The sequence below is a fragment of the Pelophylax lessonae genome (assembly GCF_965119305.1).
Source record: "Pelophylax lessonae genome assembly, chromosome: 8".
Lineage (NCBI taxonomy): Eukaryota > Metazoa > Chordata > Amphibia > Anura > Ranidae > Pelophylax > Pelophylax lessonae.
Window position 1 is genome coordinate 89,874,324 of NC_138775.1, and position 13,193 is coordinate 89,887,516.

General features: G+C 44.2%; 1 protein-coding gene across 1 annotated transcript in view; it reads right to left on the bottom strand.

Moving 5' to 3' along the window:
* Positions 1 to 10,860: 10,860 nt before the first annotated feature.
* Positions 10,861 to 13,193, bottom strand: part of MPST (mercaptopyruvate sulfurtransferase) — a 34,554-nt gene continuing 32,221 nt past the window's right edge. The window contains exon 3 of the mRNA XM_082265491.1: positions 10,861 to 11,375. Within this exon, the coding sequence (XP_082121617.1) occupies positions 11,077 to 11,375 (299 nt within the window). The 3' untranslated portion in view covers positions 10,861 to 11,076. The remainder of the gene's footprint in view (positions 11,376 to 13,193) is intronic.

Here is a 13,193-nt window from a genome sequence, read left to right on the forward strand (position 1 = left end):
TGGAAAACACAAAAATATTTAATTTTCAATGATTTATATAGTAAAATAACATTACAGAAAAAAAACGCAATATACCGGGACAGCAAAAACTGAGCCGCGATGGAGCGGGGGTTTACTGTATAATTTTCCTTCCACTTTACAATTATGTGCCACTTTGTGTTTGTCGATCACATAAAATACATTTATATTTTTGGTTGTAATATGACAAAACGTAGAAAATTTAAAGGGGTATGAATACTTTCTCAGGGCACTGTAAATACCTTATTTCTGGCTCCAACAGGGTTCTTGCAGCACTGAGACTGATCACCAGCAGCCTGCTCGTTACGATGTGACTGGTTTTTATTTTTAACCACTTGCCGACTGCCTAACGCCGATCTACGTCGGCAGTCAGCCCCTCACAGGCAAAGTGACGTAGGGCTACGTCACTAGCTTGTGAGGGTCTAGGGAGCGAGCGCGCGCCCCCGGAGGCGCGCTCCCGCGTGGTCACGGACCCCCCCGCGCGTGTGACCGGCGGACCCGATGTCCGCCGTTCACTCGGCGATCGGCGGGGGAGAGGGAGAATGTCAGGCAGCTTGTGTAAACAAGCCACCTGTCATTCTCCTTGCTGTTAGGATACTGATCACTCGGATCTAGTATGTAGATCCGTTGATCAGTGTCCATACAGCTCAAGCCCCAGCCAATCACAGTAGAAAGCACGCCCCTAGGGATACACACAGCCCCTCCCTCCCAAATAAAGTTAACCCCTTCACTACCAGTGTATTTTTACAGTAACAGTGCATATATATAGCACTGATTACTGTAGAAATGTCACTGGTAACCCCAAAAGTGTCAAAAATGTTAGTCAAGGGTCCGATCTGTCCGCCCCAATGTCGCAGTACCGCAAAAAAAAAAAAAAAAAAAAAATCGCAGATCGCCGCCATTACACGTTAAAAAAAAAAACAACAAAAATGACAGAAATCTTTCCCTTTGTTAGTAAACGCGATAACTTTTGCGCAAACCAATCAAAATACGCTTTTTGCGATTTTTTTTACCAAACATAGGTAGCATAAAACAAATTGGCCGAAAAAGTAAAAAAATTTTGATTTTTAAATTTTTTTTTTGGGGAATTTCATATAAAAAAAATGTGAAAAATATTGCTATTTTTGCAAAATTGACGCTCTTTTTTTGTTTATAGCGCGTGATCAAAAAAAAAAAAAAATCGCACAGGTGATCAAATACCACCAAAAGAAAGCTCTGTTTGTGGGAAAAAAAGGACGCCAAATTTGTTTAGGTACAGCGTCGCACGACCGCGCAATTGTCCGTTAAAGTCACGCAGTGCCGAATCGCAAAAATACCCCCTGGTCGGAATGGGGGTAAAATCTTCCGGGGCTTAAGTGGTTAAATGACTAGGAGTTGGAAATTTAATCTCTCAACGGTCTTCAGCTTTCTATACTGTTTAGAAAATGCACGTCCTGTTCGATTTTTCTCTTCCCGATTTACCTGTGGGTGTGGGTGGGCCATACAATGAGACAGCTGATTGGAGGAAAGGCACACACCCCCTCTCCACATAGGTAGAAACATGAAGAGGCTGTGCTGCGAATAGACCAGCTCTCTGCTAATTTATAGCACCCACACTGACACAAAATTCAGCCTGGTTTATCTCAGTTGACAGAAAACTTGTCAGAAGTTATCATGCGGATAAAAGAACCAGGCAGGAAAAGCCACAGGACATAGGGCTTTGACAAGAGATAAGTAAACACTACAGATAAATGTGCCCAGGTCAAATTTCATGAATGGGGTTTACATCCACTTTAGGCCAAGGGTCAGCATAATAGCCAGGAAAATGGCATTTTCAGGAGGTCAGAAATTGCAGACTGTTTCTCTTAGAAAAAAAAGCCTCTTAAAACAAATCTCAACAGCCGACACATTTCACATGAAAGGTTGAGTTTATGAATCAACAACCTTGTTCTTTAGTCAAGGCTTCAATAGGATGCATTTGCAAAACAACTTGGAAAATGTGTCTGATTGCACACAAATAGGTAAAGAGTAACATATTACTAAACATATACATACTGCACATGAGTTCGAAAAAAAAGTCAGATTCCTGAAAAAGTTTACAGCTGAATATCTTTATTATTTAATTATTCAAATTGTTGTATCTACTACATTTTTACATTGCCCCCCAATCACTGTGTTTATCTAATTTCACAATTTTAGATTGTTTTGGCAATTTACAGCTTATAAAATTCTTGTTTCTTTTTATCAAAAAACAAAACAAAATAAATCTACTATTATGTGAAAACCGATAAATGGAAATATGAAGGAGCAAGAGTTTGTTTTCTTTTCACCAAATAGGCAGTTTCTCAAATTAGCAGGTTTCCCCAACCCCAAATCACAGCACAATAAGAGAAGGAAACACATGCTAAATCACTAGTAATGGTGGTCAAGGGACAACCTTAACCTGACTTAAAGTGCATCTGTGCCCAGACAATGGACATTAAACTAGTTAAAAACAAGCCAACCCAGACTACTGTATTTAATGTGAAGTTATTCAGTGTCAAAGGTTCTTAACCACTTCAGCTCCCATAGATTTATACCCCCCTATGGACCATGGCAATTATGTATCCTGTGATGTTTTTTTTTCCCAAGGCTCACGTTTGGGATATCGTCTTGTGAAATTATTTTATTTTTTATATAATCCAGACACAAAAATGTCTGAAAAAAAAAAAAAAAAATGGGATTTTTGACGCCGTAAAATCAATTTCTCTAATGTTCATTGATAGACACAGCTCCTCAGAATTCCTGACTTTTGGGTTATACTGCCCCCTACAGGAGCACACTAGGCAAAAAAAAAAAAACTTGACTACGCCTATGGGCAGTCCCAGGGGGTATACTCCCCCTCTCTGCTATAGATACTCAGTTTTGTTACAAGCAGTTTTAGAAGTATTACAACTCCATAGAAGAAAGGGTGGGAAAAGAAAACAAGATTGGATGAACACCAAGTGACACCATGAAATGTAGGCATCCCTCAGCACCTGGCTTTTAACAGCAGGCTGTCAAAGCCAGCGACTGCAAAGCAGGATGAAAGACCGGCCCTTGGAACAGCAGATCCTCCCCCATTGTCCAAATAATGTCAGCGATCCATTACACCAGGTCAACGGGCCAAGAATGTCCGGAATCCCTTCGGCCTCGATACGGAGTAAAAGGCGCGGTAGAAGCTTGAGAGGAAAAAAAAAAGTGTAGATCAGTTGATACTGGCCCCACGGGGCCACCAGAGCCTCTGTGGCAGCTGCCAGAGGATCCCGTGACCTTGCCACAAACCTCAGTAGCTTTCTGTTGAGCCAGGACGCCAACACATCCACTGAAGACATATTTGATGAAACACCTCCAGGTAAAGGGATCACTCCCTTTGGACCAATGCCCACTAACTAAGATAGTCCGCCTGCCAGCTAATTCACCCCTGGCATATGTTCAGTGGAGAGGGCCAGAACGAAGTGTCCAACAAAGGATGTCGGCTACTGCCAGTGCTGCCAATACACCCTTTGTTCCGCCCTGGTAATTACATAGGTCACCACCGTGGCTTTGCCCGACTGGAAACATAGCAGTAGTCCCCCGGAGACGATCGGTCCAGTGATCCAGGGAAAGCCTGACCAAGAGACAAGGTTCCCTTTCCTACCCAGACTGTATAAGAAAGATACTCCCCCCCCCCCCTCGTGAGGGGCCTGGCTCGGCCCCATGGCCTAATGGGCCGTAAGCTGTAGCCTAAATTCTTGGGCACCCAGCCGCGAGTGTGCGAACCCGAGGGGACCTGGACCGATCAAGGGGGCACTGGAAACAGCCAGGCCGTCAAGAGGGGAAGGTGGAGGTTTGCACAGGGAGCAGCAGCTTCACCCACCCTCAATAGGGCTGCTCCACAGAGTGTCCGGCTAGTAGGCCGCAAAGCTGCGGCCTTAATTACTGGCGGGTCCGACCGTGAGCAGCGTGGACCGCCCCCCCCCCCGTTCCCCAGGCCAAACCGGCAGAAACGGTGAGCCCAAAAGGAAACCCCCCCAGCACAAACAACCTTGAGGGTGGAGGGGGACAGTGCGCCCGCTGGATACCCAGGCCAGTGGGACCAGGGTATGTGGATAAACCAGGCCACGACTCCACCATGGTGGGCAATGGTTTGGAGGAGAAGAGGAGGTGAACCCCAGAGGGACCGACCACCCCAGGGAGTACCCACGCCCCACTTACCATCCAGAAAGGAGGGCCAACCAGAAAGGAGGGAAGGGGCCATCTACTTACCGGTCCAGCATGCATGCGGGTTACATACCCAAGACAGAACCTCCTCTCCGCTGAAGTGGGAGCTGTCGGCCAAGGCAACACTGACGCAGACTATTGACACCAGGGGCGGACTGGGCCGGGAGGATAGGAGGCAATCGCCCTCCAGGCCGCTCTGATGCTTCCTAAAAAGGCCACTCGCTCCGCACCGCTTCCACCCCTGCAGACAGGCAGGACACCCGCCGGCCGCCGCTACATTGTGTTATACTTGCGGTCGGAGCTTCACTGCTCTGCTGCAGCTCTGCAAGTATACTGTAATACTATGTAGCGGCGGCCGGCGGGTGTCATGCCTGTCTGCAGGGTGGAATCGGTGCGGAGTGAGTGGCCTTTTTGACTGGTGAGTCCAGTCACTTCCCTGTCAGGCGGAGTGATCTCCACCCGACAGATGCTTTCTAGTCCCGGCCGAGTGTGATGTCATCCAGAGGCCAGGAGGGGTGAAGAAAGGACGGAGGAGATTGCTTCTGCTGAGAACTGCGAGGAAGCTATGTAGATGACCTTAGGTCAACATTCCGTTCCTAAAAGGCAAGGTGAGAGATCGCACCACATTTCAGGTCTTCCCTCTCAAGCCTGCCCTAGTATCTGAAGTCCACATGGTCCTCTCTCAGCATAGCAGCAATCCCTCTGCAGCCTAGATCCCCTCATGGCACAGCTGCAGCCTCACATCTCTCCACCCCATTGCACTGCTATCCCTGCCTCTCCCTCAGGTTCTCTCCCTATACTCACGAGGATAGTGAAGCCTTGTGCAAGTGAGTTTCAGAGGCTGATAATACACCTTGTGTGAACTGGCTGAAGTGTTTAACTCATTGAGGGGAGGGGTTAATTTACAATGCTGTTTGTAAAATGCAGCATGGAGGGGGTTAATGTACTGCCATTGATGCATTAGTGAGCAGTGGCAGTTAATTAACCCCTTTGTGCTGCATTAGTGACAGTGGCACAAGTGTCAGTGTTAATTAACCTCTGTATTGTGCAGCATGAAATGGTTAATAAACACTGACACTGGTACAACTAATGCAGCACAAAGGGGTTAATGACTGCCACTAGTCACTATGCATCAGTGTCCAGTGGTGTATTTTATTTTTGTGCTACCCTAGGCAAGATTTAAATCGGCACCCCCCATCTAAATGTATACCACCCCAGCCACAGTATACTGTTCACAATGAATGGCTGCGGCTTCCTTATCAGACCCTGGGACATGAGGGCAGAGGATGGGGGTCAATGGGACATAGGACAGGGTCAGCAGGGCAGAGAATGTGGCGGCAATGGTAAGCACTGATCAGGAGCAATGAGTAAGCTGGATTGATATGCAGCACTAGTAGGTGGCACTGATGGACACTGATAGGTGGCACTGATCAAGCTGCACTGATGAGGCTGAGCTTGAATGCACTGGTGAGGCTGCATTGATGGGCAATGATCAGGCTGCATTGATGAGGTTGCACTGATGGACACTGGTGGTGCTGCGTTGATGGGGACTGATGAGGCTGCATTGATGGAAACTGATGAGGCTGCACTGGTGGACACTGATGAGGCTGAAAAAGTGAAAAAATGTGGCGCTCAACAGCTTGATAAAACACAAAGTAAATTAATCCAATGTGCAAACATTCGTGCAAAAAAACAGTCTCTAGTGTCCAAAAAAAAAAGGGTTAAGCAAACAGCCAATAATGGAAACACAGACTTGATAGGAGTGAATCTCAAAAAAGCCTCCACCTCCACACGATCACCCAGTGAAATGTATAGGTACCGCTTACCAAACACTGGACCCCTTAGTTATAGGGGGTCAAACATGCTTATTGATCCACATCAGATCCGACCTTTACTACGCACATAGGCGTAGTAAAGTTCTTTTTTCTGCCTCGTGTCCTACTCCTGTAGGGGGCAGTACAACCCAATGGTAAGGAATCCCAAGGAGCTGTGTCCGTCAATGAACAAAAGAGAAAAAACACTTTTCCCCTATTTAAATTCGTGATGCTTTTTAAAAACTTTGCGTTATTGTAAACAAAAAAGAACACATTGTATTCTTTAATTTTCAAAATAGGAAATGAGTCATAGATAAGGGAGAAGGGGAAGGTGGTGCTAGCAGGTATAAACTGATCAAAAAACACTTTCATTCAATCTACAAATAAATGACACAAAAAACAGAGAGATACAAAGTAGCAAGGTTACTTTAGTATTTACTATCCTAAACAGGGCTTCTAAATATCTGGGGGAGTGGTGTAGGCTCTATTCCTATGCTTTCAGGATTCTTTCACATGGGCAGACCCCACCAGCTTAGAGCGGAATCTGTCCGCTGAACAAACGGATGACAGGTCTGTGTCCACTCTGCTTATGCAATAGACACAGACACAGCCCACTCTCTTCTATGGGCGGTCAGATGTCAACAGACCGCCTGTCCGTAAACATCTGACTGTAATCCAATCGGATATGCCAGAAGGATGAGGAATGGATACCCCCTCCGTCTGTTTTTAGGGGATAGGATCCAATGTCGGCAGGTGTCAATTCCAGGCGTCCAGAAACTCATGGCCAAAACCACCTGTGTTGTGTGCATGAGACCTTACACAGCAACTCCTGGCTGTCATTTTGACAGCTGGGAATTGCTTGCAAGATTGGGGGGGGAGCGACAGCAGGGCAGAATGTACTATACATGCACTATAGTTTTCAGGGGGGGGGGGGGGGGTGTAGCATATCCACAACGGATTAGGTCTGAATTCACACTGACCGTAAAATGCAGGGAAAATTGATGTACATTTTCATCCATTACTTAACAGGGTTCAGCACACTTGTAAAATGCAGGTAAATGCATAGACACATTTTTTTTTGTGTATCTTGTTCGCACCACAACGCTGCGTTGACCTCTGCTGCAACAAAATGCAACATGTATGTATTTTAACGCAACTCATGTTATGCAGCATTGTAGTGTGAACAGGACACACATAAAATGGATGAAAATGTACATTTATTTTCCCTACAGGTCAGCGTGAATTCAGTCTAAAGAGCACTAGAAAGTTCTTTTGGTCGGTTTCTAACATCTTAGAAACACCTTGTGGTTGGTTACATCAGAGGCCTGATCAGTCTGCAAAGATTCTGTTCTTAGCAGAAAAGCCTGCATTAAGAATTTTGAAAATTACATTTCTTCACAAAGCTTATAGATACAGAGGTGAATAAGAACTTGTTTTTAAATTGCCTTTACAGCTTGTCCATAATATGTAAATACTTTAGTATCCATGTTTTGGGCACAAAATCACTTTAAAAAGCAATGCTTAGTTGAAGAAGAAAAAAAAAAAAAAAAACACAACATATCCCCAGCTAAGTTTAACATCCACACTGTGAATTAATGTGATCTTTTTGCAACATTTGGCTATTTAGTTTCCATTTTAATACAGATCCATTCAAATTTAAATACTACAATATCTACTGATTTTTTTTTTATAAATCTTGAAGCAAAAAATGTGGTGATCTTTGCTTGCTGTATTCACTTTAAGTTATAAAAATATCCGATTGTCTCAGTAAAATATAATGCCCCCATCCCCGTAATACATTAGCCCAATGAGAATCGTCCATGAATGACAATCTTATAACATGACTCATCTAAACTTCACATGCATCACACTAGAGAGATTGGAGTTTCACAAACCGTTATCAACAGCCCTGTCAGCAGGAAAAGGGCCCTAGTAGTATATACTTTTTTAATCATACTTTTTGCAAAAGTGCAGATAACACATTAACGTAAAGATACTTGTACAGGGACTTCTAAAGATGCATGTGTGGCCATATTATCAGCCATTTCAGTTTAAGGGCCCTTTCACACACATGGTCCATTTAGTTCATCAGTTCAGTCACGTCAAAATGTATCAGCTTTTCATCCATTTTTTTTTTTTTACATCCACTACCAATGCAAAAATGAATGAAAAACAGACCATTTGTCCGTTTACATCAATTTTTCATCCAATCTGGACATTGAAGGAAGTGGATGGAAACGGATGATCATCCGTTGTCATCCGTTTTTACATAGAGATGCATTGATGTCCATCAACGGATGGATGAAAAACTGACAAATGGACCGTATGTGTGAAAGGGGCCTAAAGCATATCTAAATTCAAAACCAAAAATGTTACATAGTTACATCGTTTGTGAGGTTGAAAAAAGACATCAGTCCATCCAGTTCAACCGATGATATGTGTGTGTGTGTGATATGTTGCAGCTTACTAGTCCTTAGAGGTCAGTTCTTTTTCCCCTGCATCTCCTGTGAATACCAAATGTCTTTGCCCCCTGATTTCTCCATTGTATCCATGGAGGCAGCCGGGTTGTCACATAGGCTAGACTTCAAACATGTCCACCTTTGTTCATTTCCACTAAACAGTGGATTGATGGGACTACTTTAAAAAAAAAAAAAAAGGGGGGGGGGGGGGGAGGAAAAAGGTGCTTTGTGCTTTTTTCAATATGCAGAATGTTTCACAAACATTGCATTGACAAGATGAACAGATATTTTCTGTACTTGCTGAAAATGTTTGCCTGGTGACAGGGTCTTTTTAAAAAACGGGGCTCCAGCAAATGCCATTTCTGTTTATAAGATGACTGGACAGTTGTGCTTAAGTAATCCTGCGATGATTGCAAAAATAGAGCTGTCTCTGCTGGCTTCTTCCTGAAAATGCTAGTTGATTGGCTGTTACAATAACCCTTTGCCTTGAATACTTTCTGAATACACAGCAAAGGGCTTTTGAGGTTTCTTTGATTTTACTGATCCATATGCTTCTTCTAGGTCCACGACTCCAAAGCATGGAAGTCAGCGTGACAGTCAGGCACCTAGCATTTTCAGAAGCACACCCTGAATGACGCCTTTCTGTCATGACCCATTTCCTTTGAATAGTACACTCCAGCATAAAATTGAAAAATGAAAGTGGAATTCCAGGCTAAACCGAACCAGTCTATAAAATGCCCCCCCACGCCTATGCTGCCTAACCTGTGCAAGAAAGATGTATATACTTACCCATTTTTAGCCCACCTGATCCCATGTGTCAGCTGCAGGAGTGATTGCGTGACAATGGATGGTTATGTCTGGGAGTGGTGACGTCACCCAAAGGGTCCTATGGCCCATCTGTTGTTGATGCTCCCTCCTCTCCCCTGACTGACACAGAGGAGCCAGATAATGTGACCAGACCGAAGGGGCCTGAAAATAGTAAAGTATATACATACTGCTTACACAGGTTAGTCAGCATGGGGGGGGGGGGGGGGGTCATACATGTGTGTGAATAATTCTACTTTAAATCTTGATATCTACAAAAGGGATCACAGCTTACTAGATACTTGGAGGCTCTTTGAGGCCTTTCACATAAAAGAAAGCTTGAAGTGAAAAATACATAGTAGTTGAGGGTGAATAAAGACAATAGTCCATCCAGTTCAACCTGTGTAAGTGTGTGTGGCCGTAATCATCTAATGTCAGCATTAAAAAAGCCAAATTGGAATAAAACCTACCTTGCAAGCTTGAATGTGATTGTAACCAGAGAGAAGTCACAAGAACAGACTCTGAACCGTTGCGCATGCGATGTAAATCAGATCCCTATATTCATGTGACAGAGTTCAGGGTTTCTTCTCCCCTGCAGCAGTTGTCACTTTTAAAAGTGTGTGTGTGGTGCCACCTACACAGCTGTGTTTTTCATTCAGAGAGATCTGTGAATAAATTAACTAAAAGTCCCATCTCCAACCACAGTATCTTCGTTCTCAAAGGAACGCAAGTGCACTGATCACCACACTCACAGTCCATTGGACATTTACCTTCAACTCTCCAACCGAAAGCCGGTACCTCGGCACAGATATAGAGCTGGAGGAAGAGACACAAGCCAGCTGCGATGCTCCACTAAATAAAACTAAAAAAAAAAAAAAAAAAAAAACCCTAGCACATAAAGTACTGCTCAGTACACACCATAGCACTGCTGTGATGTGAACTCACACTACAGGATGTCAGCCATTTTAGCCTCATCTATTGGCACTTTTCCACTGCTGGTACCGCATGGTACTGTGTTGGAACGGTTCGGTACGGTTTGCTTTTCCACTAAAGTAGTACTAAAGTTAAGTGGGTGGGATAACAACGGGGTGGGTGGGATTCTCTGACCAATCAGTGGCTAGTAGTGACTGCATGCAAAGGATTGTGGGATATGGTACCGGGTATGGTACCTGTTGGAACCACAATCGAGGTGGTACTGTTTTTGAGAGCCGTACCGTTCGGTTCCATGCAGTGGAAAAGCGCCGCCGTACCGTTCCTACACCATACCATGCGTTACCAGCAGCGGAAAAGCACAAAAGCGAGCCGAACCATTCGGTTCCATGCAGTGGAAAAGCGCCACATGAGTTGACGCTGCACTGAAAATAACTGGCAGTATAGCCCCACTGCATCTTCTGTAAATGAGCAACGTGGTCAAAGGAGTGGATTATGCAGCTCGGATGCTCAAAGGGAAATATCTAACCTACAAGGTCCTAATATCTTCAAATATCACTTCTGATACCTTCCTAAAGCCCCTGCATACTTTCCTGACTCTGATGTTCTATAAAATACATCTTTATTTTTTTTTTAGCCCTTCAAGTCATCATGTTAATGAATGCAAGCATATACTTTGTATAAGAAAGATTTAAGGCACATAGTAGCAATGTTGTTGTAACATAGCAGAAGGTTTTCAATGTGAACAAGTACACCAAACAATGATAGCACAAGGGCTATACATATAGTCAGCAGTTAGTGAAGACCAGCGAATTCACAAGTCTTTAGAAGAAGGATGTAAAACGAGACATCTACAAGGTCTTCCCCCTGCCCTCTGATACAACATCCTCTGGCTTGGCACGCATGTACCACTCAACCCACGAACCGTCATATATGGCAACATCTTCTTTACCGCAAAGGAAAGCAGCAAGAGCCACATGACAAGCAGTGACTCCAGAGCCACACGTTGCCACCAGTGGTTTTGACAGGTCGATGCCTTTCTCTTGGAAGATCCGTCTAAGTTCTTCTGGAGACTTCTCATTGCCTTCTTCTGTGAGGAAGCTTGGGAAAGGGAGGTTCACCGCACCGTGTATGTGACCAGGCTCAATTCCTTCAACAAAGCAAACAGGGGAAATGATGGTAAATACACAAATTTTATATCATTGGTTGGTCTATCCTAAGCCGTGCATTGCATTTAGCGCTTTTTCACACTGATCAGTGTTTCTTCTGTTTTTGCCTTATCAAAAGCAGAAGAAAAAACGCATGACCATTAAGGCCCCGTTCACACTGGGGCGACGCTACTTTGCCGGGCGACCTCATAGGTCGCGGCGCGCTACTCGCACCGCGACCTCGGAGCGGCCGGCAAGGACTTCATAACATTGAAGTCTATGCAGGTCGCTCCGGGTCGCCCCAAAGAAGCTCCGGAGCCTTTTTCCAAGTCAGAGCGACTTGTGTCGCTCCTATTAGAACGGGTCCGCAGCTTCTCTATGGAAGGTGACCTGTCAGGCGACCAGGTCGCCCCAGTGTGAACGGGGGCTAAATCAAAACGGAACACTTCAAACCATTCAGTTGAGTTTTTAAAAAGTCCTACGTGCTGCATTATTGGTGCATGTTTGATGCAGTAAAAAAAAAAAAAAAAAACAAGTTTCTGTGTTTTTGCACCTAGGAGAGCAGCACCCACAGCGTGAGGATATTATAGAATGAGCCACACATATGTGGCTCAGTGTACAATTAAAAAAACATGCTAGCAGGCAAGGAATGAGCATTTATGTCAGAAGAGACATAGAGTCTCTTCTGTAATAAAAAATGACCCGCTAGAAATATTTTAAAGAAATGTACGCATTGCTTTAAAGTCTAAATCCAGATATTTTTTTATTATTATTATGGATTGTGTAGGAAGAGTTGACTTTTTTTTCTTTTTCTGAGATTTTTCCTCATTTCCTGTCCCCATGACAAGAGAGAGGGCGATTGGCTATCACTCAGAAATGAAAACAGAGCACAATTAAAATAAATTAAAATGTTAGAGAAGCAGTTTAAAGCCTCATTCACACAGGAGCGGAGACCCATCCCGGGTAAATGATTAATTTGTTTATACAACTAGAGCGGTTTGCAGGCAGCCTTAGCAAGTAAAGGCAGATGCAGCAGCTGTACAGACAGCCCACCGTCCCAATTTGACAGGTGTGCAGGGGTAGGTTCAGGGGTATCAAAATGCACGCTGTCTACGCTCAGGGCTGTGCATCTGCCCCGGCATGCTTGCCAAATACAGCCACTGTGGCCATACAGCTGCTGCATCTGCATTCACATTCAAAGGGTATCTCCAAGCAGCACTAATAACCATTGAGAAATTATCTGCATTTAGAAATGTCCTTGAAAAGAATATAAATGCAGGTTTGACACTGCTACAGTAAATGAGAACTAAATTTCCATGTGACACTACTGGGCCAATCACCAAGCACCAGTTCTGTGAAAGCTAGGACTTGTGTGACTTATAACTGACACAGAGCAGCCAAATCACTCCCTGCAGCTAAATGCAGTGGTGTTAGGAATTAAAGAAATGTGAAAATGTGATTCTGGGGGGATTCAAGTGACGCGTTTTCCACTGGTAAATGCGATTTCATCTTTGCAAAACATGATTGATGACTAAAATGCAACAAGGAAACGTACTCTGCTCCCTGCCAATGTAATCATCTATATCTCTAGCTCTTTGTCCCAAATCTGTACTAGGTTACAGATCAGGTATGTGAAGCCTCTGAGTATACGTGATCATAACACAGGGCCTGAGGATGGGACCACAAAGGTGACTGGTCAACAACATATAGGACTTGTTAAACTGGTTACAAAAATGAACTACTTGAAGCCATAGGCAACACTTTAAACTTAGAATCTCCCCTTCATGTATCACATCACTTTGTATCACTTGTACCATAAT